The sequence below is a fragment of the Salmo salar genome, chromosome 17 (assembly GCF_965601325.2).
Source record: "Salmo salar chromosome 17, fSalSal1, whole genome shotgun sequence".
NCBI lineage: Eukaryota > Metazoa > Chordata > Actinopteri > Salmoniformes > Salmonidae > Salmo > Salmo salar.
In genome coordinates, this window is record NC_138307.1 from 13,191,840 (window position 1) to 13,216,137 (window position 24,298).

Sequence of the window (24,298 nt, forward strand, 5' to 3'; positions counted from 1 at the left end):
CTAGGTAAAGCCCCGCCTTATCTCAGCTCACTGGTCACCATAGCAGCACCCACTCCAGCAGGTATATCTCACTGGTCACCCCCAAAGCCAATTCATCCTTTGGCCACCTTTTCTTCCAGTTCTCTGCTGCCAATGACTGGAACGAACTGCAAAAATCACTGAAGCTGGAGACTCATATCTCCCTCACTAGCTTTAAGCACCAGCTGTCAGAGCAGCTCACAGATCACTGCACCTGTACATAGCCAATCTGTAAACAGCCCATCCAACTACCTCATCCCCATACTGTATTCATTTATCTTGCTCCTTTGCACCCCAGTATCTCTACTTGCACATTCATCTTCTGCACATCTACAATTCCAGTGTTTAATTGCTATATTGTAATTTCTTCGCCACCATGGCCTATTTATTTTCTTAACTCCCTTACCTAATTTTCACTCACTGTATATAGACTTTTTGTTTTCTTTTTTTCTACTGTATTACTGATTGTATGTTTGTTTATCCCATGTGTAACTCTGTGTTGTTGTATGTGTCGAATTGCCAAGCTTGATCTTGGCCAGGTCGCAGTTGCAAATGAAAACTTGTTCTCAACTACCCTACCTGGTTAAATTATGGTGAAATAAAGACCTGTTGCATTACATTAACTAACCTAACAATTTGAGCCACACAGTTAATCAAATTCCTATTCTTTAAAAAGGGGTGCCTTGGGAAAACTCTGTATCCAATATTGATAGAGACTTCTGCTAAAAATGAAGAACATTTTTTTTTTTTTTTCTCGCATGCATCCAGTTGTTTCTACTTGCTACGTTAGCTAACTTAGTTTGTTAGCTAACATTAACCGGGCTAGCTAGCTATGATGAATTGGAACTCCTGAGATTAATTCGGTCATGCAATTTCAGTCCAGCACAGCCCTACAAAAATGTACATATTCCATATCTTTATTGTTGCCTGATCCCGCCACGCTGAAATCAACTACACAAAATTGTAAAGTTAGAAGAGGGATCAAGGGGCACGCCAGCTTCATTTTCTTCGCTCAGACAGTTAGCAATGACTGATGCTTGGTTAGCCTCTAGTTTGGTCTGAAAACACTTACCGTAATTACAGGTATTGACGTATCTCCCTGTAATATTGGGACCATTTGCGCATTTTGTGTGTGTTCCGTCACCCTGGTCTCAAAGACTAGATTTAACAAAGAAAATGTAAATCCGAGACACCCAAATTAGTATGATATGTAATTTAGGTATAGTTACATAAAACAGGTTACTAAAAGCTACAAGATGTATTTCTTTGGGGTGACCTGACAAAATTCACATAGAAACGTGAGTTATAAATCTTGAATGCAAGTATAGTAAGCGGTATATCTGTTCTATGCGTTATTTCTAGGCTTCTCCTTCTTAAGTTTCGTTTTTGCATCTTTTACTTTCGGTGTTGTACACCAGTTTCAAACAGCTGAAAATACAATATTTTTGGTTTTGGAAATATATTTCACAACGATTTAGATGGTACAATGAATCTCTACACAATGACTGCTTGTTTTGTTACATAAACTGAAATTAGGCGTACTATTAAAATTTTTGCAACCAGGAAATGGCAGAGCGATTTCTGCATAGTGCATCTTTGAAGAAGCACTATGCAGAAATCGCTCCTCCATTTCCTGGTTGCTAAAATTCTAATAGTTTGCCTAATCTCATCACGGATAACTTTAGCATTTTAGCCACTTTGCAAATACTTACAACTTGTTAGCTACTTTGCAACTACTTATCATGTTAGCTAACCCTAACTTTAACCCTTTAACCTAACTCCTAACCATAATTCCTAGCCAACTAGCTTACGATAGCCACAACAAATTGGGATTCGAAACATATTGTACAAATTGCAATTCGGAAGATATCATACGAAATGGATGATGGACATCCACAAATTAATACATACCATAGGAAACGTAACGTAACATCATACTACATGGCGGGAGACAGATTTCCTTTTACTATGTTACATGTAGGTCTGAGTCCAGGTTGGTTCTGTACATTGCTTCTTTTTGTTTCAATGTAAAGAGGCCTCAATCTGCTGCTCATTAGATTTGAATTTGATCAAACACAAAACGCATTCAATCATAGTTATGTACACACCCTCGTTCAATGCTGTTAGTCCGCCTGACAAATATAGCACACAGACATATTACATTTGTAAACTTTTCTCTCATGTCTTCATTGGCATTGTAAGTGTTATTTTGGCCCTCTCTACCCGGCAGTGGAGCTACATTACACAATGAACAAATCTGTATTCAGTACGCTCATCTGCACCATGGTAACACACTGTTAGTCTGGGTACCAGTCTGTTAAGATATCATTCCACTCCTTGCCATTTGGCATATGACACAGAGTACAAGGATTGGAATGTTAGCTAAACACACTGTGGCTTCCTTAGCACAAACAGTGGCTTGTGTGAGGGCAATGATTACATTGTAGATCAGGCTTTATACCTATTATTCTTTAAACCCTCTACTGTATTAGGATAACATGCATGCTGTAACAGCACTTCACATTACTGAAAACACACTCATTCCAAAAATAATGGTGAACCCTCTCACTCCAGATCCACTTCTCTCCTCCGACCCACATCCCAACTCCTTGGCTATTCCCCCGACAGCTAGAGAGATGTTTCATCATGTCAGGCGCTGATAGAGAGACAGTGGAAACCCCCTGGGGTTCTCCTATCTATCTATATGTCCTCTTTTCTGCAGCCCAACAGTTATTTTAAGCCCAGAAACAATTGGCCTCATAAAGAGGCCCCGAAAGTGCGATAGAGAGGGGGTCACTTGCTATTTTATTGTGAGCTTTCCACTCTGCCAAACTCCCCGGATTCACTTTTGGGGACTTACTTTTTCAACAACAGTGTGAGGCAGGCAAGGAAGAGAAAGAGAGAGAGCAAAGGAAAGAGCGAGAACGAGGAAGGGAAAGAGAGAGAGAGAGAGAGAGAGGCAGAAAGACAACTAGAGAGAGAGAAAGAGAACTCGAGTGAGGAAGAGAGAGAGAGAGCGAGAGAGTGAGAAGGAAAGAGAGAGAACGCGAAAGGGAAAAAGAGAGAGAGAGGCAGAAAGAGAACTAGAGAGAGTGAGGAAGAGAGAGAGTGAAAGAATACAACTAGAGCTGGAGACTTTAGGGCGAACAACAATTCTTCTCTTGCTTGTTATTTTCAAAACCTTTTTCTGTTTCTTTTACTGGTGCAAATTGATGGCTAGTACTGGCTACTACCCATTGAAGGCTCAAGGGTTCTAGTTCTGTATAGTTTCCCCTGCTTCTTCCAGTTCCTACTCATTGTCCATTAGTGGGTATTTCCCTCTAAGAAGCATGCAGCTCCTCTGGCTGTCCCTGTTGCCCTGTCTGTACCTGGCCTCCCTGTGCTCTGCAGAGCAGGGACTGGAGTTCCCCAGCTTTGACGGGAAGGACCGCGTTCTGCACATCAACGAACGCAACTACAAGAAGGCTCTGAAGAGGTTTGACATGCTGTGCCTACTCTACCATGAACCGCAGCCGGCTCACAAAGGCAGGCAGAAGCAGCTTCAGATGACTGAGCTTGTGCTGGAGGTAAGAGGGGAAAGAGGAGATGAGGTGAGAGTGGAGGAGAGAGGGGGGGGGAGTAGTGCAGGGATGTTCAGATGCTATAGGTCAGCCAACAGGGGCCAACAGTCCTTGTCTGAGGGTCAGTGCTATCCGGGATACTTGGGATGTCCCTACCCCCCATTGAAGTTGAAATTTAAAATGGTTAAGGTAAGGGTTAAAATTAGGGTTATGGTAAAGGTAAAGGTTTAGGGTAGATGCGTTCCAAGGATCCCGGATAGTAAATGTTTCCTGGTAAGCAAGGTCAATAAGGTTGTGAATAGGATTATGGGATTATTATTCGACCCCAAGACAAAATGTGTAGAGCACAGACATAAGGTCATTTTAACAGATGAGGATGGGGACATGTAGAGCTTTAAGGCTTAATGGTAATCACAGTGAATTTATACATTTCATTTGATAATTGACATGGAAGATATATTACACATCCTAGTTCCTTAGATACGTCTTTGTAAAAGCACCTGTTTGTTCCCAAGGTCAACATCGTCTTTCCATAACATTCAAGCTGGTTGATTTACATGTCTTCTCTCGCTGAAGTTAACCGTCTGTCACTTCAACTCTGGTGACATCATAAATAGAGTTGACATCTTTATGCGCCACCAGGACATTTTAAATGAGGATTGCTGGACACTGTGTGGACAAGGGAAATAAGTTCTGTGCCTGGACAGCTGCTATATGACCATATCTTTGTAAAACTAAGATTTGATGTCAGAGATTAGTCAAAGCCAAATGTTTAGCCAAATGGCACCTCAATCACAGATACCTTTCTGTCACTTACACAGAAGCTTATCTGTTACATGTCATGAGAAAGAACAGACTAAAACTAGAATAATATCTTATTTCCCTTTTCCATACTTGATAAACGTGTCAAACTCATTCCACGGAGGGCCGAGTGTCTGTGGGTTTTTGCTCCACCCTTGTTCTTGATTGATGATTTAAGGTCACTAATTAGTAAAGAACTCCCCTCACCTGGTTGTCTAGGTCTTAATTGAAAGGAAAAAACAAAAACCCTTAGACACTCGGCCCTCCGTGGAATGAGTTTGACACCCCTGGGCTAAAGAGTGAACTCTATGGGTTATATTGTTGTAATTTGTCAAAGGTGGAGTCTTATATCTCCCTCACTAACTTTAAGCAACAGCCCATCTGTAAATAGCCCACCCAACTACCTCATCCCCATATTGTTATTTATTTTTTGCTCCTTTGCACCCCAGTATCTCTACTTGCACATCCATCTTCTGCACATCTATCACTCCAATGTTTAATTGCTAAATTGTAATTATTTCGCCACTATGGCCTATTTATTGCCTTACCTCCCTAATCTTACTACATTTGCACACACTGTATATAGACTTTTCTATTGTGTTATTGACTGTACATTTGTTTATCCCATGTGTAACTCTGTGTTGTTTGTGTCGCACTGCTTTGCTTTATCTTGGCCAGGTCACAGTTGTAAATGAGAACTTGTTCTCAACTGGCCTACCTGGTTAAATAAAGGTGAAATAAAAAAAATGAAAAAGGTTGATGGGTAGTTTCAGAGAGAGCATTACCCGGTTTCTCTTGTAGAACAGAGCAATATCATACCATCAGGACGTGATGATTATGTGTATTCTCATGTTGATTCCCCCAATGTCCCAGGACTGTTTCTAGGTCAGCTTCTAATTATAGTTTATTCAGTGTATTCTGAAATTATTCAGAACCATGGACTTTTTCCACTTTTCGTTACATTAGTCTTATTCTAAAATGGATTCAATTACAAATGTTCAATCAACACACAATACCCCATAATGACAAAGTGAAAACAGGTTTTTAGAAATTTTTGCTCATTTATTAAAAATGAAAAACAGAAATACCTTATTTACATAAGTATTCAGACCCTTTGCTATGAGACTCGAACTTGAAATCAGGTGCATCCTGTTTCCATTGATCATCCTTGAGATGTTTCTACAACTTGATTGGAGTCCATCGTTGGTAAATTCAATTGATAGGACATGATTTGGAAAGGCACACAAGGTCCCATAGTTGGTCCCACAGTTGACAGTTCATGTCAGAGCAAAAACCAAGCCATGAGGTCAAAGGAATTGTCCGTAGAGCGCTGAGACAGTATTGTAACGAGGCACAGATCTGGGGAAGGGTACCAAAAACTTTTTGCAGCATTGAAGGTCCCCAAGAACACAGTGGCCTCCATCATTCTTAACTGGAAAACGTTTGGAACCACCAAGAGCAATAGGGGGAGAAGGGCCTTGGTCAGGGAGGTGACCAAGAACCTGATGGTCACTCTGAGTTCCTCTGTGGAGATGGGATAGCCTTCCAGAAGGACAACCATCTCTGCAGCACCCCACCCATCAGGCCTTTATATGGTAGAGTGGCCAGACGGAAGCCACTCCTCAGTAAAAGGCATATGACAGCCCACTTGGAGTTTGCCAAAAGGCACCTAAAGGACTCTCAGACCATGAGACACAAGATTCTCTGGTCTGATGAAACCAAGATTGAACTCTTTGGCTTGAATGCCAAGCGTCACGCCTGGAGGACACCTGACACCATCCCTACGGGGAAGCATGGTGGTGGCAGCATCATGCTGTGGGGATGTTTTTCAGCGGCAGGGACTGGGAGGCTAGTCAGGATCGAGGGAAAGATGAACGGAGCAAAGTACAGAGATCCTTGATGAAAACCTGCTCCAGAGCGCTCAGGACCTCAGACTGGGGTGAAGGTTCACCTTCCAACAGGACAACGACCCTAAGCACACAGCCAAGACAACGCAGGAATGGCTTGGTCTCTGAATGTCCTTGAGTGGTCCAGCTAGAGCCCAGACTTGAACCCGATTGAACATCTCTGGAGAGACCTGAAAATAGCTATGCAGCGACGCACCTCATCCAACCTGACAGAGCTTGAGAGGATCTGCAGAGAAGAATGTGAGAAATTCCCAAATATAGGTGTGCCAAGCTTGTAGCGTCATACCCAAGAAGACTCGAGGCTGTAATCGCTGCCTAAAGTGGTTTAACAAAGTACTGAGTAAAGGGTCTGAATACTTATGTAAATGTATTTTTCAGTTTAATAAATTTGGAAAAATGTGTAATCCTGTTTTTGCTTTGGCATTATGGGGTATTGTGTGTAGATTGATGAGGGAAAACAACTATTTAATCCATTTTAGAATAAGGCTGTAACCTAACAAAATGTGGACAAAGATAAGGGTTCTGAATACTTTCCGAATGCACTGTAACTACTTATTTGGCTCAGAATACATGAACTAATTAATGAAAGAGGCCCTACTGCTTCTTGTGACAATATAGATGCATACTAAACAGTAGCTTAACTATTTGCAAACATCTGTCTTTCAAAAAGTTAGAAGTACCCACCCCAGTCGCAACAAAAGGACCTGAGTCAAACTCCACTTTAGCCCTCTGCAGTGCAGTGGTAGTTTGGAGGCCTTTGTTCCTCTCTGAGGAAGTGTTCTCTGAACAGTAAACAGTGCTGACACTTATAAAGGAGTTTCTCCCACAGTCAGTCCACAGGGTGCTCTCCTCTAGAACCTTGGCGATCAAAGCTGTATAGACAAAGACAGCACTGGCTGCAGTTGCTAGCCCAAATTCCAAGCATCAGGGAGAGAGGAAGTTGAGCTTGAAAGCAGGTTATATATTTCTATTTCCCACAGTGGACTAATGCAATGCCGAATTTGTCTAATGATTGAGGTGGATCATAAGGAAATAAGTGCCCACAACACATTGTTGCTACGTTGTTGAAATACCAAGTTGGCTGATGACAAATGTTGTGTCTTGCTAAATCCTCAGCTGACTGCACAGGTCCTGGAGGACAAGGACATTGGCTTTGGGATGGTCGACTCTCAGAAGGATGCCAAAGTTGCCAAGAAACTGGGTACGTCATAATTTGTCATAAACTCAGCAAAAAAAGGAACGTCCCTTTTTCAGGACCCTGTCTTTCAAAGATAATTCGTAAAAAGCCAAATAACTTCACAGATCTTCATTGTAAAGGGTTTAAACACTGTTTCCCATGCTTGTTCAATGAACCATAAACAATTAATGAACATGCACCTGTGGAACGGTCGTTAAGACACTAGCAGCTTACAGATGGTAGGCAATTAAGGTCACAGTTATGAAAACTTAGGACACTAAAGAGGCCTTTCTACTGACTCTGAAAAACACCAAAAGAAAGATGCCCAGGGTCCCTGCTCATCTGCGCGAATGTACCTTAGGCATGCTGCAAGGAGGCATGAGGACTGCAGATGTGGCCAGGGAAATAAATTGCAATGTCTGTACTGTGAGACGCCTAAGACAGCGCTACAGGGAGATAAGACGGACAGCTGATCATCCTCGCAGTGGCAGACCACGTGTAACAACACCTGCACAGGATCGGTACATCCGAACATCACACCTGCGGGACAGGTACAGGATGGCAACAACAACTGCCCGAGTTACACCAGGAACGCACGATCCCTCCATCAGTGCTCAGACTGTCCGCAATAGGCTGAAAGAGGCTGGACTGAGGGCTTATAGGCCTGTTGTAAGGCAGGTCCTCACCGGACATCACCGCAACAACGTCGCCTATGGGCACAAACCCACCGTCGCTGGACCAGACAGGACTGGCAAAAAGTGCTCTTCACCGACGAGTCGTGGTTTTGTCTCACCAGGGGCGATGGTCGGATTCGCGCTGATTGTCGAAGGAATGAGAGTTACACCGAGGCCTGTACTCTGAAGCGGGATCAATTTGGAGGTGGAGGGTCCGTCATGGTCTGGGGCGGTGTGTCACAGCATCATCGGACTGAGCTTGTTGTCATTGCAGGCAATCTCAGCGCTGTGTGTTACAGGGAAGACATCCTCCTCCCTCATGTGGTACCCTTCCTGCAGGCTCATCTTGACATGACCCTCCAGCATGACAATGCCACCAGCCATACTGCTCGTTCTGTGCGTGATTTCCTGCAAGACATGAATGTCAGTGTTTTGCCATGGCCAGCGAGGAGCCCGGATCTCAATCCCATTAAGCACGTCTGGGACCTGTTGGATCGGAGGGTGAGGGCTAGGGCCATTCCCCCCCCAGAAATGTCTGGGAACTTGCAGGTGCCTTGGTGGAAGAGTGGGGTAACATCTCACAGCAAGAACTGGCAAATCTGGTGCAGTCCATGAGGAGATGCACTGCAGTACTTAATGCAGCTGGTGGCCACACCAGATACTGACTGTTACTTTTGATTTTAACCAGAGACACATTATTCCATTTCTGGTAGTCACATGTCTGTGGAACTTGTTCAGTTTATGTCTCAGTTGTTGAATCCTATGTTCATACAAATATTTACACGTTATGTTTGCTGAAAATAACGCAGATGACAGTGAGAGGACATTTCTTTTTTGCTGAGTTTATATTCTTGGTCAGGTCATATGGTCAGGCAAATCCCTGGTCACAAAACATGAATATGGAACAAGGCTTCTGAACTAATCCTTTACATCAAAAATATCAAAATACCATAACCTCTACAAAATAGGTATTTGTCATGGCTTGTTTTCCAGTTGGCAATCAGTCACCAATGCTTTCTGAATCCTCCTTTCCTCTGGGCTCTCAGGTTTGGAAGAGGAGGGCAGTCTGTACATCTTCAAGGACGACCGTGTGATCGAGTTTGACGGGGAATTCTCGGCAGACACCCTGGTGGAATTCCTGTTGGATGTGAGTAGGATCATTAGGGGAGGGAAGAGGGAGGTGAGAGGGAAGAGGGATGTGGGAGAGAGAGAGAGAGAGAGAGGGAAGAGGGAGGTAGGGGAGAGAGGGAGGTGGGACATGGGACATGGGAAAGAGAGGTAAGAGGGAGGTGGAAGAGAGAGGGAAGAGGGAGGTGGGACAGGGAAGAGGGAGGTAGGAGAGAGAGGGAAGAGGGAGGTGGGACATGTGAGAGAGAGGGAAGAGGGAGGTGGGACATGGGAGAGAGAGGTAAGAGGGAGGTGGAAGAGGGAGGTGGGACATGGGAGAGAGAGGTAATGCATGGCTCAGCGGGAGAACACTGTAAGTCCTCTCCCCCTTGTCTTTCCTGGGAAAATAAGCAGAGTTAGTGTTTGAAGGGATGTTGTAATTGGTAAATACAGCTGGTGGTGTAGAGTTTGAAGGGAGTAGAGAGCAAACATGATGAATTAATAAAAGATAAACGCAAGGAGTAAACTTCTGTTGCTCATGTACAGTACAAGCAATGCTTTTTGCCTGGTACAAGTGGCAACTTTTCTGTTATTAAAGGCAACTCACTCATCACAGCCCACTCTCTCCCACTGTGTTAATGAATGGACATGCTGTTGTGCTGCTCTGCCCCCTAGGTGTTGGAGGACCCAGTGGAGCTCATCAGTAATCCTATGGAACTGAGGGCCTTTGAGAGGATGGAGGAAGACATACGCCTCATTGGTTACTTCAAGGGAGAGGACTCATGTGAGTCTGTGTATGCCAAAGCATGCATTATGAGATGCCCTGTTCACACGAGTCAAACAAGTGAATTGTGTGAAGAACTGTTGGGAGTGAGAAATTGTCCCTTGCTTTAAGGTGCACTCGTCTCAGTGTGGTTTCATACTTCAGCTGTCCAAATCAGCCCCCTTAAAGTCTCCCTGCTGTTCCTGCCCAATACTCCCCAGAAGCTCACTACTCCACATAGGACCTAATAGAGGCAAATAGCCATTAAGCCAGCTGCTAAAAAGACACTTTGTTCTGGGCTGATCGACACTCCTTCTTGCCTCCTGAGAGGCTTTTAATAGTTTCTAGTTCTCTGTCTAATAGGTCGAGAGCAATTATAGACAGTGCTGCTCCAAAGAAGAAACAGAGAAACGAGAGAAGGGAAGATAAAATCTCATATTTGACAAAAACGTGATGCAGCTTTTATTAGGAAAAATCCTATTTCGGAGAGAAGATTGTAGGTCCTACGGCCGTGACCTTCGGGCTTATTGAGAGGATAGCCTGGCGCCTCAGAAGCTGGATGTAAAATGGTTCTGTTACTGAGGAGGAGGAGGAGGGAGAGAGATTACGCTGGGAAATTGAAATTGAATGTCAACCCTTGTTTTCCTGATCACATAGCTTTCTGAAGGAAGATGAGTTTTGAATGCAATCCTACCAAACTGTAATCTCTTTCTTTCTTTCTCTCTCTCTCTCTCTCTCTCTCTCTCTCTTCCTCTTCTTCCATTCTATCAGACTACAAGGCGTTCCAGGAGGCCTCAGAGCGGTTTCAGCCCTACATCAAGTTCTTCGCCACATTCGACAAAGCTGTAAGTACAGTACACTCCACAAACCTGAACCAAGTCAAACCTGTGTGAGTGTAGACAGCACCTAGGTCCGTTTCTACACAACTTCAGTGATGGCTAAGTATGTGTGTTGTGACGCAGACGGCGAAGCACCTTTCTCTGAAGATGAACGAGGTAAACTTCTATGAGCCCTTCATGGAGGAACCAGCCATCCTCCCTGGCAGGCAACTCTCAGAGATGGAGATAGTGGAGTTTGTCCACCAACACAAAAGGTAACCCGAAAAAAAAAATGTCATTTCAGGGCTCGAACACACCAATAGCGTTTTCCTCCCGAGAGTGAACCGTGTGCAAACGGATTTTACATTTAGAATTGCGTGAAAATGTTGTCAGACTTCACTGAACGATCGGTAGATGAACAGGAGATCCACATTCAAGGCGATGTGTGCCACCCTTTAGTTCTGTGGGTCTAACGTCTCCTGTTGGTGCAGATGGATCATTAGAATCCAGTCATTTTTCATATCATCACTGTTATTCTTCCTGATCTCATACGGATGACCCGGTTTACCGTTGGATATTCTTGAAATGTTGTGTGGCTGCGGTCTGTCTTCCGCAGGGCGACTCTGAGAAAGTTGCGTGCAGAGGACATGTTTGAGACATGGGTGAGTTACCTACAGTATTACTGTACCTCTCCATGAGAAAAGGGAATTATACTGGTGGTATTATATGTGTACCCTTTACAAATTCAATGTCCCTTTCCCAGGAGGATAACCTGGATGGGATCCACATTGTAGCCTTTGCTGAGGAGGAAGACCCAGGTTTGTTGATCTTTATTTTCTCATTTGTAAAGTTGGACTCCTTAATGGTGAAACTGCAACGTCCGTTTGGGATGTTACAACAACAAAGATGTTACTGAAAACAACAGATACACCCCCGATAGAACAGCAGAATATGTACTGCAATTTTCTCGACACGCCTCTCCTCCATTTGGCCACAAAACAAAAACAATAACAAAGGTGCTGGGGGCGGACAGTGGCGCTGTTTCCCCTAATGCGGATTCCATATTTAATACAGTACATGGATAAGGACACAAATGGGTGCGTACAAATATCTCTAAGCTGTCCATCTGTGATTTCTCCAGATGGTTATGAGTTCCTGGAGATCCTGAAAGACGTGGCCAGAGACAACACCAACAACCCTGAGCTCAGTATAGTGTGGATAGACCCTGATGACTTCCCACTGGTATGACCTCTGACCCCACACACACCATCATACTGTATATGATGACCTATTTCATCTGGTGTGCTTGTTCAGCTTTATAAACTGCACCAATGCCTTTGTGTCTGTCTCCCCGGTCCAGCTGACCACATACTGGGAGAAGACCTTCAAGGTGAACCTGTTTAAGCCTCAGATTGGAGTTGTGAACGTGACAGACGTAAGTTGAGCACTCCTTTAACTTCAGTTGTGTTCCACCTGTTGGTTCAACGTAATGGTAGGATAACACCTGTGGACATCTCGTTACAATAGAATCTGTATGATCTCTTGAGCTGAAGACAAAATTGAATTGGATGAGGTGGCCAGTGGTTGAACTTTGACCCCCCACTGTGGCAGGCGGACAGTGTCTGGCTGGACATGTCCAACGATGAAGACCTGCCCACAGCTGAGGAGCTGGAGGACTGGATCGAAGACGTGCTGTCTGGGAAGGTCAACACTGAGGATGACGATGATGTGAAGGACGATTATGACGGGGTTGACAGGGAGGATAGGCACCATGGTGACGATCACGAGGATCATGGAGACTATGATGACCATGATGACAGTGACTAACCTGCAGTATAGCAGAGATTGCATGGGTTATGTTTTATTGAACAGTCTGGTATTTTATCTTGTATTTTCATGGAAATTGTAGGGTAAAATGGTAGTTGCATGAGAATGATCTAATAGTAAACACTTGGTTTCTTTGGGATTTATTTAAATATGTACATGTATAGCCTTTACTACTTGATACCAGGTAGTTATCTGTAGTGTTCAGTTCTTTGTACTAGAAGCACTAAAATAACCAATTGTTACCATGCAATTTCTTAGCCCATAGCAGGTAAATACTTAACTAGACTGTGAAATAAACTGCAACACCAGTACATCACTTTGTACATTTTCTAAATAAAAGCTAAAGCTTCTTTACGGCAGAGGATTGTAAATAGGAGGACTGGCTCATTGTATTGGCTGGAATGGAATTAATGGAACGGTATCAAACATATAGAAACCACGTTTGACTCCGTTCCATTGCTTCCATTCCAGCCATTACAATGAGCCAGTCCTCCTATAACTCCCCCCCCACCAGCCTCCACTGGTGTGATACTTTAAAAGTACGACTTAAGTACTTGACTATTTATATTTTTGACAACTTTTACTTCACTACATTCCTAAAGAAAATAATGTTTTTACATTTTCCCTGACACCCAAAAGGACTGGTTACATTTAAAATTCTTAGCAGGACAGGAACTTCAGGCCTGTCATTACAGAGGCTCCTGGGTGGCGCAGTGGTCTAAGGCACTGCATCTCAGTGCAAGAGGTATCACTACAGTACCTGGTTTAAATCCAGGCTCCATCACATCTGGCCATGATGGGAGTCCCATAGGGCGGCACACAATTGGCCAAGCATTGTCCAGGTTTGACTGGGGTAGGCCATCATTGTAAATATGAATTTGTTTTTAACTGACTTGCCTAGTTAAATAAAGGCTAAATAAAAAAATTATCAAATACTGAGGTCAGATCTCACACTGCCAGCCAGAGTCCTGACCAGCATACTCTCCGGCTATACACTTCACTATGAATTATTCAAACCGTTCTGAATAATGCAACATCATTAGTCCTTCTAATGCACGGTGGGAAGCACAGGCAGCCCACCCCACAACTGCAACCACACACACTTAACATACACACACTCTGGGTGAATCGGTGTTACTGGGTATAAATGAATAATGAGAGATTCAGTTAAAATCACCCCCCTCCAGCTACTCATATGCTGTGGTATGCAGACGGTATGTTTGGATTATGGCAAAATGCATACATATGCCATGCTATGGCTGAAGGGATGTGGTGGAGGAGCTAAGAGGTTATATCCACAGGAGACAGGACAGATGACTGCATGTTCTCCCTGCACCAAGGGAACCAGGAAATGAAAACACTTAAGACCAGAATGACTGTGTGAATTACGGTTGTGGCTTATTGATACCCGTGTCACGAGTCACGACAAAACGTGATGTTTAACATGAATAATGGCCGAAGTAAATGCAAAGAGCGGCTGGCATGTAGTTCAGGGGTTGGGTTATTCAGTGACAAGCTCCATGGAAGATGGGATTAAGAAAGGGTTTGGTCGAGAAGGGATACAGCTTTTGTTAAAATCGACTTTTCGGAGCTGGTTTAGGAGAACTTACGCAGCAGGTTAGGAGAATTAGGTTAATGTTAGGAAAAGGGTTGGGTTTTTTTATTTTAGGGTTAGCTATAATCCTTTCTAGACATGGCCCTAAGAAAGAGGATAAGAGTAGGTAGAGAATGAGGCCCAGGATGGAGATGACCTCTATCAGCTCAACAGTGTGGCCCTAACACTTGTTCATTTTCTGTGGGGGACTTAGAGGGAGGTTTATTGCAGGTACAAAATCAAAGAAAAAGAGACGATTGATTGAGGGGGAGAGTTACAGTGCCTTCGGAAAGTATTCAGAGCCTTTGACTTTTCCCACATTTTGTTACGTTACAGCCTTATTCTAAAATGGATAAAATAAAACCAATTCCTCAGCAATCCACACACAATACCCCATAATGACAATGCGAAAACAGGTTCAGAAATAGCTTATTTACATAAGTATTAAGCCCCTTTGCTATGAAACTCGAAATTGAGCACAGGTGCATCCTGTTTCCATTGATCATCCTTGAGATGTTTCTACACCTTGATTGGAGTCCACCTGTGGTAAATTCAATTGATTGGACATGATTTAGAAAAGCACACACCTGTCTATATAAGGTCCCACAGTTGACAGTGCATGTCAGAGCAAAAACCAAGCCATGAGGTTGAAAAACATTGTCCGTAGAGCTCCGAGACAGGATTGTGTCAAGGCACAGATCTGGGGAAGGGTAGCAAAACATTTCTACAGCATTGAAGGTCCCCAAGAACACAGTGGCCTCCATCATTCTTAAATTGAAGATGTTTGGAACCGCAAAGACTCTTCCTAGAGCTGGCCACCCGGCCAAACTGAGAAAACAGGGGAGAAGGGCCTTGGTCAGGGAGGTGACCAAGAACCTGATGGTCACTCTGACAGAGCTCTAGAGTTCCTCTGTGGAGATGAGAGAATGCCAAGCGTCACACCTGGAGGAAACCTGGCACCATCCCTACGGTGAAGCATGGTGGTAGCATCATGCTGTGGGGATGTTTTTCAGCGGCAGGGACTGGGAGACTAGTCAGGATCGAGGCAAAGATGAATGGAGTAAAGTACAGAGAGATCCTTGATGAAAACCTGCTCCAGGGTGCTCAGGACCTCAGATTTGGGAAAAAGGTTCACCTTTCAACAGGACAATGACACTAAGCACTCAGCCAAGACAATGCAGGAGTGGCTTCGGGACAAGTCTCTGAATGTCCTTGAGTGGCCCAGCCAGAGCCCGGACTTGAACCCGATTGAACATCTCTGGAGAGACCTGAAAATAGCTGGGCAGCAACGCTCCCCATCCAACCTGACAGAGCTTGAGAGGACCTGCAGAGAAGAATGGGAGAAACCCGCCAAATACAGGTGTGCCAAGCTTGTAGCGTCATACCCAAGAAGACTCGAGGCTGTAATCGCTGCCAAAGGTGCTTCAACCAAGTACTGAGTAAAGGGTCTGAATACTTATGTCAATGTGATATTTTTGTTAATCCCCCCCCCCCCCCCCCCAAAAAAAACTGTCTAAACCTATTTTGGCTTCGTCACAATTTAATCAATATTAGAATAAGGCTGTAATTTAACAAAATGTGGAAAAAATCAAGGGTTCTGAATACTTTCCGAAGGCACTGTATGTGCACCTGCCACTATTAGTGCACATTTAAAGGCCCAGTGCAATCAAAAATGTGATTTCCTGTGTTTTCTATACATTTCCACGAGGTTGGAATAATACAGTGAAATTGTGAAAATGAGGCTATTTTAGTGTAAACGCTACTTGAAAAGACCACCTGAAATCTCATCCTGTTTTGGTGGGATGCAGTAAATTATATAGTTAAAGAAGTTGGCTTTTTTACAACCAACTCTCAATGCATGTAATTGTAATGTTTCAGATTGTTTTGGGTGATTTCACAAGTTTTTTTTGGAAACTTACCACAAGCAACAATTCACTTCCTCATCATCGTTGTGCAGTACGGGGCCTCTAAAAAAAACATGAACAAATGCTCCAAAAACACCAATATGTAATTTTAGAAACGGAAACGCTCTCAGTATCGTGATGCAGGTGTTTAGATATTGTACACGTTAAATTGTCATTCCGAACATTATCCATAACGTTATATTCCATGCGATGCATTTTATGCAACGTTTCCCCTACCCAGCTCGAGTCGCAACAAAACAGAATATAATGTTGCAATTAAAGTTCAGAATGTTTTTGGAGCCTTTGTTCGTGTTTTTTCAGAGCCCCCATACTGCGACGAGGAAGTGAATCGCTTCTTGATGTACTTTTCTCAAAAACAAGTGAAATCGCAAAAAAGTCTCTGGACCCTTCTATAACATGGAATTTACATAAAAAATTGATTTTGTTGTGAAAAAGCAAACTTCTCATTTAATAGACCAATAAGAAAGAGTTTCAAACCTCTGCCAATAACAGCCAATGTTCTGTTTTCCCCTCCCCTCTCAGACCACTCCCAGATAGTCCCAGCTACAGTAAATTCTTGCTTGAGAAATTGCCCTTTGCTGTTTGTTTCTTTTCGACCATTTTAATTGAAAATAATCAGAGTAAGGTACTTAATTGTTACTCAGAAATTATTTGATATTGTGATAAAAACAGCTGTATTGGACCTTTCAGTGTGTATTCCTGATGTGTTTCAGAGTCAAGCTCCTTGGTCAGGAGAGCTTCGTCAGACTCTGTGAGCACAGGGTAGTACTTTAGATCTGCCCTACCCAGAACTGATCTTGTTCAGCAGAGCCCAAAGCCCAAAAGGCCTGGCTCAGAGCAGGCTGTGAGAACAAAATACCACTGATCTCTCCTCCCTGCTTCAGTCGGTCTGCACACAGCCAGGCCAGCACACATCACCAAGTCATTACAAAACCAAATGAGGAAAAGTATGAGAAAAAAAACATTCCATTTAGATGCAAATGCTTCTCGTTTCCTCTCCACACTGACAATGTATCTCTGTGGCTCTTCCGGAGAGCGAAGGAGAAGCGAGGGTTAAACCGGTGATAGATGAGTAGTGACAGGTGGGACCGCAGCTAGTTTTCAGGGGATGAGGTCGCGTGCGTCGCCGCTGCACACATTCATTTACCCACAAAGCTGTGTGGCGCCCCACTGAGAGCCTGACAGCAAGCCAATTACTATGGGCACCATGACAACAACCAGCCAGCCCCAAAATAACCCAAAAAGCTGACATTTGGTTCATATAGCAGGATCAAACTGTTAATGGGCGATGACAGAGCAGAATGTTTAAAAATGGGGTTTGACAGTTAATAGGTCTTAACACACTGTGGTACTTGTGGGTAGTCTGGCTGCACTGTATTCATTTATAAAGTAGTGGAACTCTAGTCTGGACAATTATACACACTGACAGCTCCTTATTGAGCCATCACAGAAGAGGCAACAAGTAATGGTCATTTCACTTTCTATGCCTGGGTGACAGTCAATACAAGAGATTTCTTAGTACCAACGGGACTCATTGATGTGTCACATATAACTACCCCAGGACCACAGACATGCCTAGGATATAGTTGTATGGTCCCAAAAAATATCCTTTCACTGGAATGCTTGAAAAACAGTCCTTCTTAGAGCCAGTTAACAAATGTTCATACAAATGTTTATTTTACACAAATGCCTGTTATATAGTGAAATTGACACATTGGTTATAATGCGTTGTCAGGTCAGTAAAAAGCAGAGGTCTACAGTATGGGTGCAACCTGGCTAACCTTTAGCCAACCTGGCAGTAACAGCACAAACAGATCTGTGACCAGGCCAGCAAACCATGACAGAGGTCAATACCCAGGTTAGCATTTATTGGGATGACTCCTGTACTGGAGGCAGCTCTACAGAGTGGTCACTAGCTGCCACAGGCACAAAGGCATGATCTTAACCACACTGCAAACACTAACCTTAAATTAAGAACAAAAAGCCATTTTTTGTTTTTATGAATTTTTGCCATACAGACAATTTGACTTTGCCACTGGCACATCTAGCGGAAATCGCTCAGTCCTGCCTCCAGGGCAAGACTAATCCCAATAAACGTCAATCTGCGGTCAATACAGGGAAGGCTGAGCATGTGATAAGGGAATGGCATATGCACACGCTTAGCTACATAAATACATACAGTGTAAAGACAAAGTCCATCAATTATGGGTACAAAAGACTCCCAGTGCTATAAGTATAAAAATATGTTTGTTTTCATGACGAGTGAGAAAAGAGAATTGCATTTCCAAGTGGCTTTTATGAGCCACATGCTGATCGTTAAAAATGGTTTGTGTATAACCTGACACGGCACCACGCGTTTGTTTTTGAATGTGTGAAAATGTGTCAGCAGCCAACAGCAACCCCTTACCAGACCAAAGTCTGACACCTTCTGGTTTGTCTGCCAGGGGGCGCTGATGGACAGTTTTGTATTCCATGAATGACATGCAGAGCTGTAATACCGGAGGACCTCTACAAGCCAGATGTCCATTCTACATGGGGATTTATGAGATCTTAAGTAGATAGGATCCTGATCACCTCCGAAACAACTCATCCTGGATGGATCTCAATCTGCCACTCACATTCACTAGGGGAGAATATAGGATTCTGATGTCATGATGGATTTTTATGTTCATCCTTTTTAAATAAGGAACAGATTCAAAGCCATCGGGTCCCCAGATTCACGGCTCAACATGATATATCGCTTGATGACATTGTAATAGAAGACTAATCAGACGGGTGAGTTACAAGGGAGGCTCCTTCACCCCCTCATACCGTACTCACCATCTCAAGAGGCGATTAGCTTAATTAACCGCTTAGACATTCAATGGTAATAACTACAGAATAGAGTTCTGCGTACAAGGTACACCGGCAGATTGAGGCTGTGGTCCAAATCAGTGTCATATGTTAGTTGTATCTGTGCATCGTCTCTCCTGGAGTGCTCTACCATGCAAAGGAAGCGTGATAGAAGTGAAAGCCTGAACCCCGAGAAGAGGTATCGCTTTATAAAAAGGTAATTGTTAGTGTCAGCAAATCCAGGGTCCTTAATGGGCACGTTATCAAAATATGACTACGCTGGGAAGTGGGACCATCCTATGAAAAATGTAAAAGTGGAACGAGACAGCAGAACATCTCCAAAATCCATTACAGAAGCTGTAAATATTGACTTACATCAGAAATCAGAATCCTATGGGATTCCTAATATGGAATAATACTTTGGGTTTTAAACGTTTGAAGAGCTCTGCTTTACAAACCAGCCATGAGTGTATAATGGTATGTTGAAAATGTTACACATGTTAATTTGGGATACGGATGGACCATTCTGAGCCCGTGTTGACAGTAGAACTTATAAAAGAACATAGTCCTGTATAGTACAGAATAACCTGTTACTGAGAGAGAATTGGCTTGTAGACGAGATGTACTGCAGTATAACATGCTGTTGCATTGCTACATTGCGCCTGGGAAAGTGCTGCTGTATGCATAAGCCGTACTACAGTACATACTTTGAGGTCGAAAAATATAGATTTTTTTTTAGCAGATCCCCTGGAGATTCAAGGACTTCAGCCTTGGGGGTAATCGTAAAATTGGCATTGAATTTGAATTTCTATTTAACATCACCAATAACAGCTTAAACAAGGGTTTTGTTTAAATCAGAACAATGAATGCTACCGATATTCATTTCTTGCTCTGTACACCCACAGATCAGTATATAAGGAAATGGGAGGGAGATTGACCCAGTACGCATAGACTTAAACAGCATTATATCACAATGTGTTTATACATAATCAATATACAGATGTAGAGAACATGTGCATGTAACGTAAAAAATGTAAATTAAGTAGCTATAGTTTCAGAACAGCAGACAGGCCTGAGACACTGGTGTTAAAAGATACATTTTGTCCAGAAGTTAAATAGTGGCAGTTCACCATCTGTAGTGGTTTGGCTGAGGGGGAATGAAGGAATGTCCATGGCAACAGTAGTGTCATTTGACTCTTTGGTGATGTCAAAATGGCCGTCCCCCTCCTCCTTCGGTCTCCACTTTCTGTCTGGAGTCATGGAATTAAAACAATTCCTTGTCTTGAGCTCTGCATCGGTCTTTCAGAGGTGGAACAACTGATTGTGTTCATAGACATTGACACATATGCAGTTGTGTGCACACATTGTTCATCTACAGAGTCCAATTCAATCTTCTGTGTGTGCATGCAAGACAAGTCAAATTCATCACCGGTGTATATTTTTTTAAACATTTGTTTTATATTAACTCATAAACCAGGCAAACCATAGATAAAAAGGATAATATATTCCAACATGTGTAACATATATATTCATATATAATATAAAACTCCAAAAATAAAATAAAACTGCAAACCCAAAATAAAACCATTTTAAAAACAAAACTAAAAAAAGGTGTGTGGTGGTAAAATCAGTTGTCCAGTTCTACACAGAGGTCTCTGACTGTAGCCGCAGGACGAACTTGTGCGACTTGGGGTCGATGAACTCCTCTGAAAGCTGGATATAGGGGATCCTTTTGGCCGTCACCACCAGGCTGAAGTCTATGCACTTGAGGAGGAAGATGGTGCCCTCCTTGAGGCCGCTGGTGACCGACGCCTCGCTGACCAGAGTCCACTGCCGGGCCAGCCAGCGCTCGCGGCCGTACTGCAAGGTGGGCCCGGGGGTCAGGTAACTCTCCAGGAAGGCCTATGAGGAGAGGAGTTAGCACTTTCCCAATAACATAATTATTTGTTACTACTATACAAGTAAGGTGCCACTCAAAGGAGTTGGTCAAAACCAGTGGGGGATGATGTCACCTTAAGTTGGTGGACGGGCTCATTGTAATGGCTGGAATGGAATAGAATGAAATGAAACAAACTATTCCATTCCAGCCATTACAATCCGCTTGTCCTCCGATTTCTCCTCCCACCAGCCTCCACTGATCAGAACACTTGGTCACCTTGGGCGTCATGTTGTTGGTGATGCAGAAGGCCAGGTGCTGCTGGATGCTCTCCATGCTGTGGCAGTGCTGCTGCCTGGTGGTGCGGAGGTACTTCTGCAGGGAGCGGGCCATGGAGGGGAAGATGGCCTGGGCGGCCTCGCGGGGGTCCATCACGTCCCCGGGGGCTTTCTTCTGCTCCTCCTCCTGCATGCGCTTGATGTGTGTGAAGGCCTCCTCTACCGCCACCACCAGTCTAGGAGGGCACAATGTGGTTGTTCAGCGCACAATGGTGGAGTGTATACTTCTACTACAGTGGCTTTGGAAACATCTAAAAAGGCTTTACATGGAATAGGAGGAACAACAAAAATACAGTGCCTTGCGAAAGTATTCGGCCCCCTTGAACTTTGACCTTTTGCCACATTTCAGGCTTCAAACATAAAGATATAAAACTGTAATTTTTTGTGAAGAATCAACAACAAGTGGGACACAATTATGAAGTGGAACGAAATTTATTGGATATTTCAAACTTTTTTAACAAATAAAAAACTGAAAAATTGTCCGTGCAAAATTATTCAGCCCCCTTAAGTTAATACTTTGCAGCGCCACCTTTTGCTGCGATTACAGCTGTAAGTCGCTTGGGGTATGTCTCTATCAGTTTTGCACATCGAGAGACTGAAATCTTTACCCATTCCTCCTTGCAAAACAGCTCGAGCTCAGTGAGGTTGGATGGAGAGCGTTTGTGAACAGCAGTTTTCAGTTCTTTCCACAGATTCTCGATTGGATTCAGGTCTGGACTTTGACTTGGCCATTCTAACACCTGGATATGTTTATTTGTGAACCATTCCATTGTAGATTTTGCTTTATGTTTTGGATCATTGTCTTGTTGGAAGACAAATCTCCATCCCAGTCTCAGGTCTTTTGCAGACTCCATCAGGTTTTCTTCCAGAATGGTCCTGTATTTGGCTCCATCCATCTTCCCATCAATTTGAACCATCTTCCCTGCCCCTGCTGAAGAAAAGCAGGCCCAAACCATGATGCTGCCACCACCATGTTTGACAGTGGGGAGGGTGTGTTCAGGGTGATGAGCTGTGTTGCTTTTATGCCAAACAGTTCAATTTTGGTTTCATCTGACCAGAGCACCTTCTTCCACATGTTTGGTGTGTCTCCCAGGTGGCTAGTGGCAAACTTTAAACGACACTTTTTATGGATATCTTTAAGAAATGGCTTTCTTCTTGCCACTCTTCCATAAAGGCCAGATTTGTGCAGTATACGACTGATTGTTGTCCTATGGACAGAGTCTCCCACCTCAGCTGTAGATCTCTGCAGTTCATCCAGAGTGATCATGGGCCTCTTGGCTGCATCTCTGATCAGTCTTCTCCTTGTATGAGCTGAAAGTTTAGAGGGACGGCCGGGTCTTCGTAGATTTGCAGTGGTCTGATACTCCTTCCATTTCAATATTATCGCTTGCACAGTGCTCCTTGGGATGTTTAAAGCTTGGGAAATCTTTTTGTATCCAAATCCGGCTTTAAACTTCTCCACAACAGTATCTCGGACCTGCCTGGTGTGTTCCTTGTTCTTCATGATGCTCTCTGCGCTTTAAACGGACCTCTGAGACTATCACAGAGCAGGTGCATTTATACGGAGACTTGATTACACACAGGTGGATTCTATTTATCATCATTAGTCATTTAGGTCAACATTGGATCATTCAGAGATCCTCACTGAACTTCTGGAGAGAGTTTGCTGCACTGAAAGTAAAGGGGCTGAATAATTTTGCACGGCCAATTTTTCCGTTTTTTATTTGTTAAAAAAGTTTGAAATATCCAATAAATTTCGTTCCACTTCATGATTGTGTCCCACTTGTTGTTGATTCTTCACTAACAATTACAGTTTTATATCTTTATGTTTGAAGCCTGAAATGTGGCAAAAGGTTGAAAAGTTCAAGGGGGCCGAATACTTTCGCAAGGCACTGTATATAGAAGTAAAACAATTACCTGCACTTGTCTTTTCCTACTAGCCTTGAATTAGCTGATAACTACAGTACCAGTCAAATGTTTGGACACACATACTAATTGAAGGGTTTTTCTTTATTTTTACAATTTTCTAAGTTGTACAATAATAGTGAAGACATCAAAACTATGGAATCATGTAGTAACCAAAAAAGTGTTAAATCAAAATATATTTTATATTTGAGATTCTTCAAAGTAGCAACCTATGCCTTGATGACAGCTTTGCACACTCTTGGCATTCCCACAACCAGCTTCATGAGGTAGTCACCTGGAAAGCATTTCAATTAACAGGTGTGCCTTGCTAAAAGTTAATTTGTGTAATTTCTTTCCTTCTTAATGCGTTTGATCCAATCAGTTGTGTTGTGACAGGGTAGAGGTAGTATAAAGAAGGTAGACCTATTTGGTAAAAGACCAAGTCCATATTATCGCAAGAACAGCTCAAATACACAAAGAGAAACAACAGTCCATCATTACTTCAAGACATGAAGGTCAGTAAATCCGGAAAATGTCGAGAACTTTGGACGTTTCTTCAAGTGCAGTCGCAAAAACCATCAAGCGCTATGATGAAACTGGCTCTCATGAGGAATGCCACAGGAAAGGAAGACCCAGAGTTACCTCTGCTACAAAGGATAAGTTTAGAGTTACCAGCCTGCAGCCCAAATAAATGCTTCACAGAGTTCAAGTAACAGACACATCTCAACATCAACTGTTCAGAGGAGACTGCGTGAATCAGGCCTTCATGGTCAAATTGCTGCAAAGAGACCACTACTAAAGTACACCAATAAGAAGAGGAGACTTGCTTGGGCCAAGAAACATGAGCAATGGACATTAGACCGGTGGAAATCTGTCCTTTGGTCTGATGAGTCCAAATTTGAGATAAAAAAAAAGAAAACAATTGTTGATCTTTGTGAGACAGTGTAGGCGAATTCCGCATGTGTGGTTTCCACCGTGAAGCATGGAGGTGGTGGTGTGATGGTGCTTTGCTGGTGACACTCTCTGTGATTTATTTAGAATTCAAGGCACACTTAACCTGTTAGGGCTAGGGGGCAGTATTGACACGGCTGGATAAAAAACATACCCGATTTAATCTGGTTACCACTCCTACCCAGTAACTAGAATATGCATATACTTATTACATATGGATAGAAA

At 43.2% G+C, this 24,298-nt stretch overlaps 2 protein-coding genes across 4 annotated transcripts in view; one reads left to right on the plus strand and one right to left on the minus strand.

Moving 5' to 3' along the window:
- The first annotated feature begins 1,193 nt into the window (after positions 1 to 1,193).
- On the plus strand, positions 1,194 to 12,965 carry LOC106575318 (calsequestrin-2). 2 transcript variants are annotated; one of them, XM_014151781.3, is made up of 12 exons: positions 1,194 to 1,316; positions 3,409 to 3,584; positions 7,403 to 7,487; positions 9,184 to 9,284; positions 9,920 to 10,028; positions 10,779 to 10,852; positions 10,970 to 11,100; positions 11,442 to 11,487; positions 11,589 to 11,643; positions 11,967 to 12,067; positions 12,186 to 12,260; positions 12,437 to 12,965. In XM_014151781.3, the coding sequence occupies exons 2-12, from the start codon at positions 3,501 to 3,503 to the stop codon at positions 12,650 to 12,652; spliced, it is 1,077 nt and encodes a 358-aa protein (XP_014007256.3). In that variant the 5' UTR covers positions 1,194 to 1,316; positions 3,409 to 3,500; the 3' UTR covers positions 12,653 to 12,965. The 2 variants fall into 2 exon arrangements, with proteins under 2 accessions (XP_014007256.3, XP_014007255.3); XM_014151780.3 differs by lacking the exon at positions 1,194 to 1,316 and having other exon boundaries at positions 3,019 to 3,584.
- A 4,856-nt stretch (positions 12,966 to 17,821) lies between these two features.
- Positions 17,822 to 24,298, minus strand: part of LOC106575319 (vang-like protein 1) — a 56,377-nt gene continuing 49,900 nt past the window's right edge. For both annotated transcript variants that reach the window (XM_014151785.3, XM_014151782.3), the window contains exons 8-9: positions 21,159 to 21,393; positions 17,822 to 20,905 (exon numbers count right to left, since the gene is read on the minus strand). In XM_014151785.3, coding sequence (XP_014007260.3) covers positions 20,645 to 20,905; positions 21,159 to 21,393 — 496 coding nt within the window. In that variant the 3' untranslated portion in view covers positions 17,822 to 20,644. The remainder of the gene's footprint in view (positions 20,906 to 21,158; positions 21,394 to 24,298) is intronic.

Bases quoted from the DNA above. Each gene is read 5' to 3' on its own strand.
- LOC106575318 (XM_014151780.3), top strand. From the start codon at position 3,348: ATGCAGCTCCTCTGGCTGTCCCTGTTGCCCTGTCTGTACCTGGCCTCC. The intron at 9,285-9,919 runs GTGAGTAGGATC...TCTGCCCCCTAG, and splicing joins TGGTGGAATTCCTGTTGGAT to GTGTTGGAGGACCCAGTGGA. The intron at 12,261-12,436 runs GTAAGTTGAGCA...CCACTGTGGCAG, and splicing joins GAGTTGTGAACGTGACAGAC to GCGGACAGTGTCTGGCTGGA.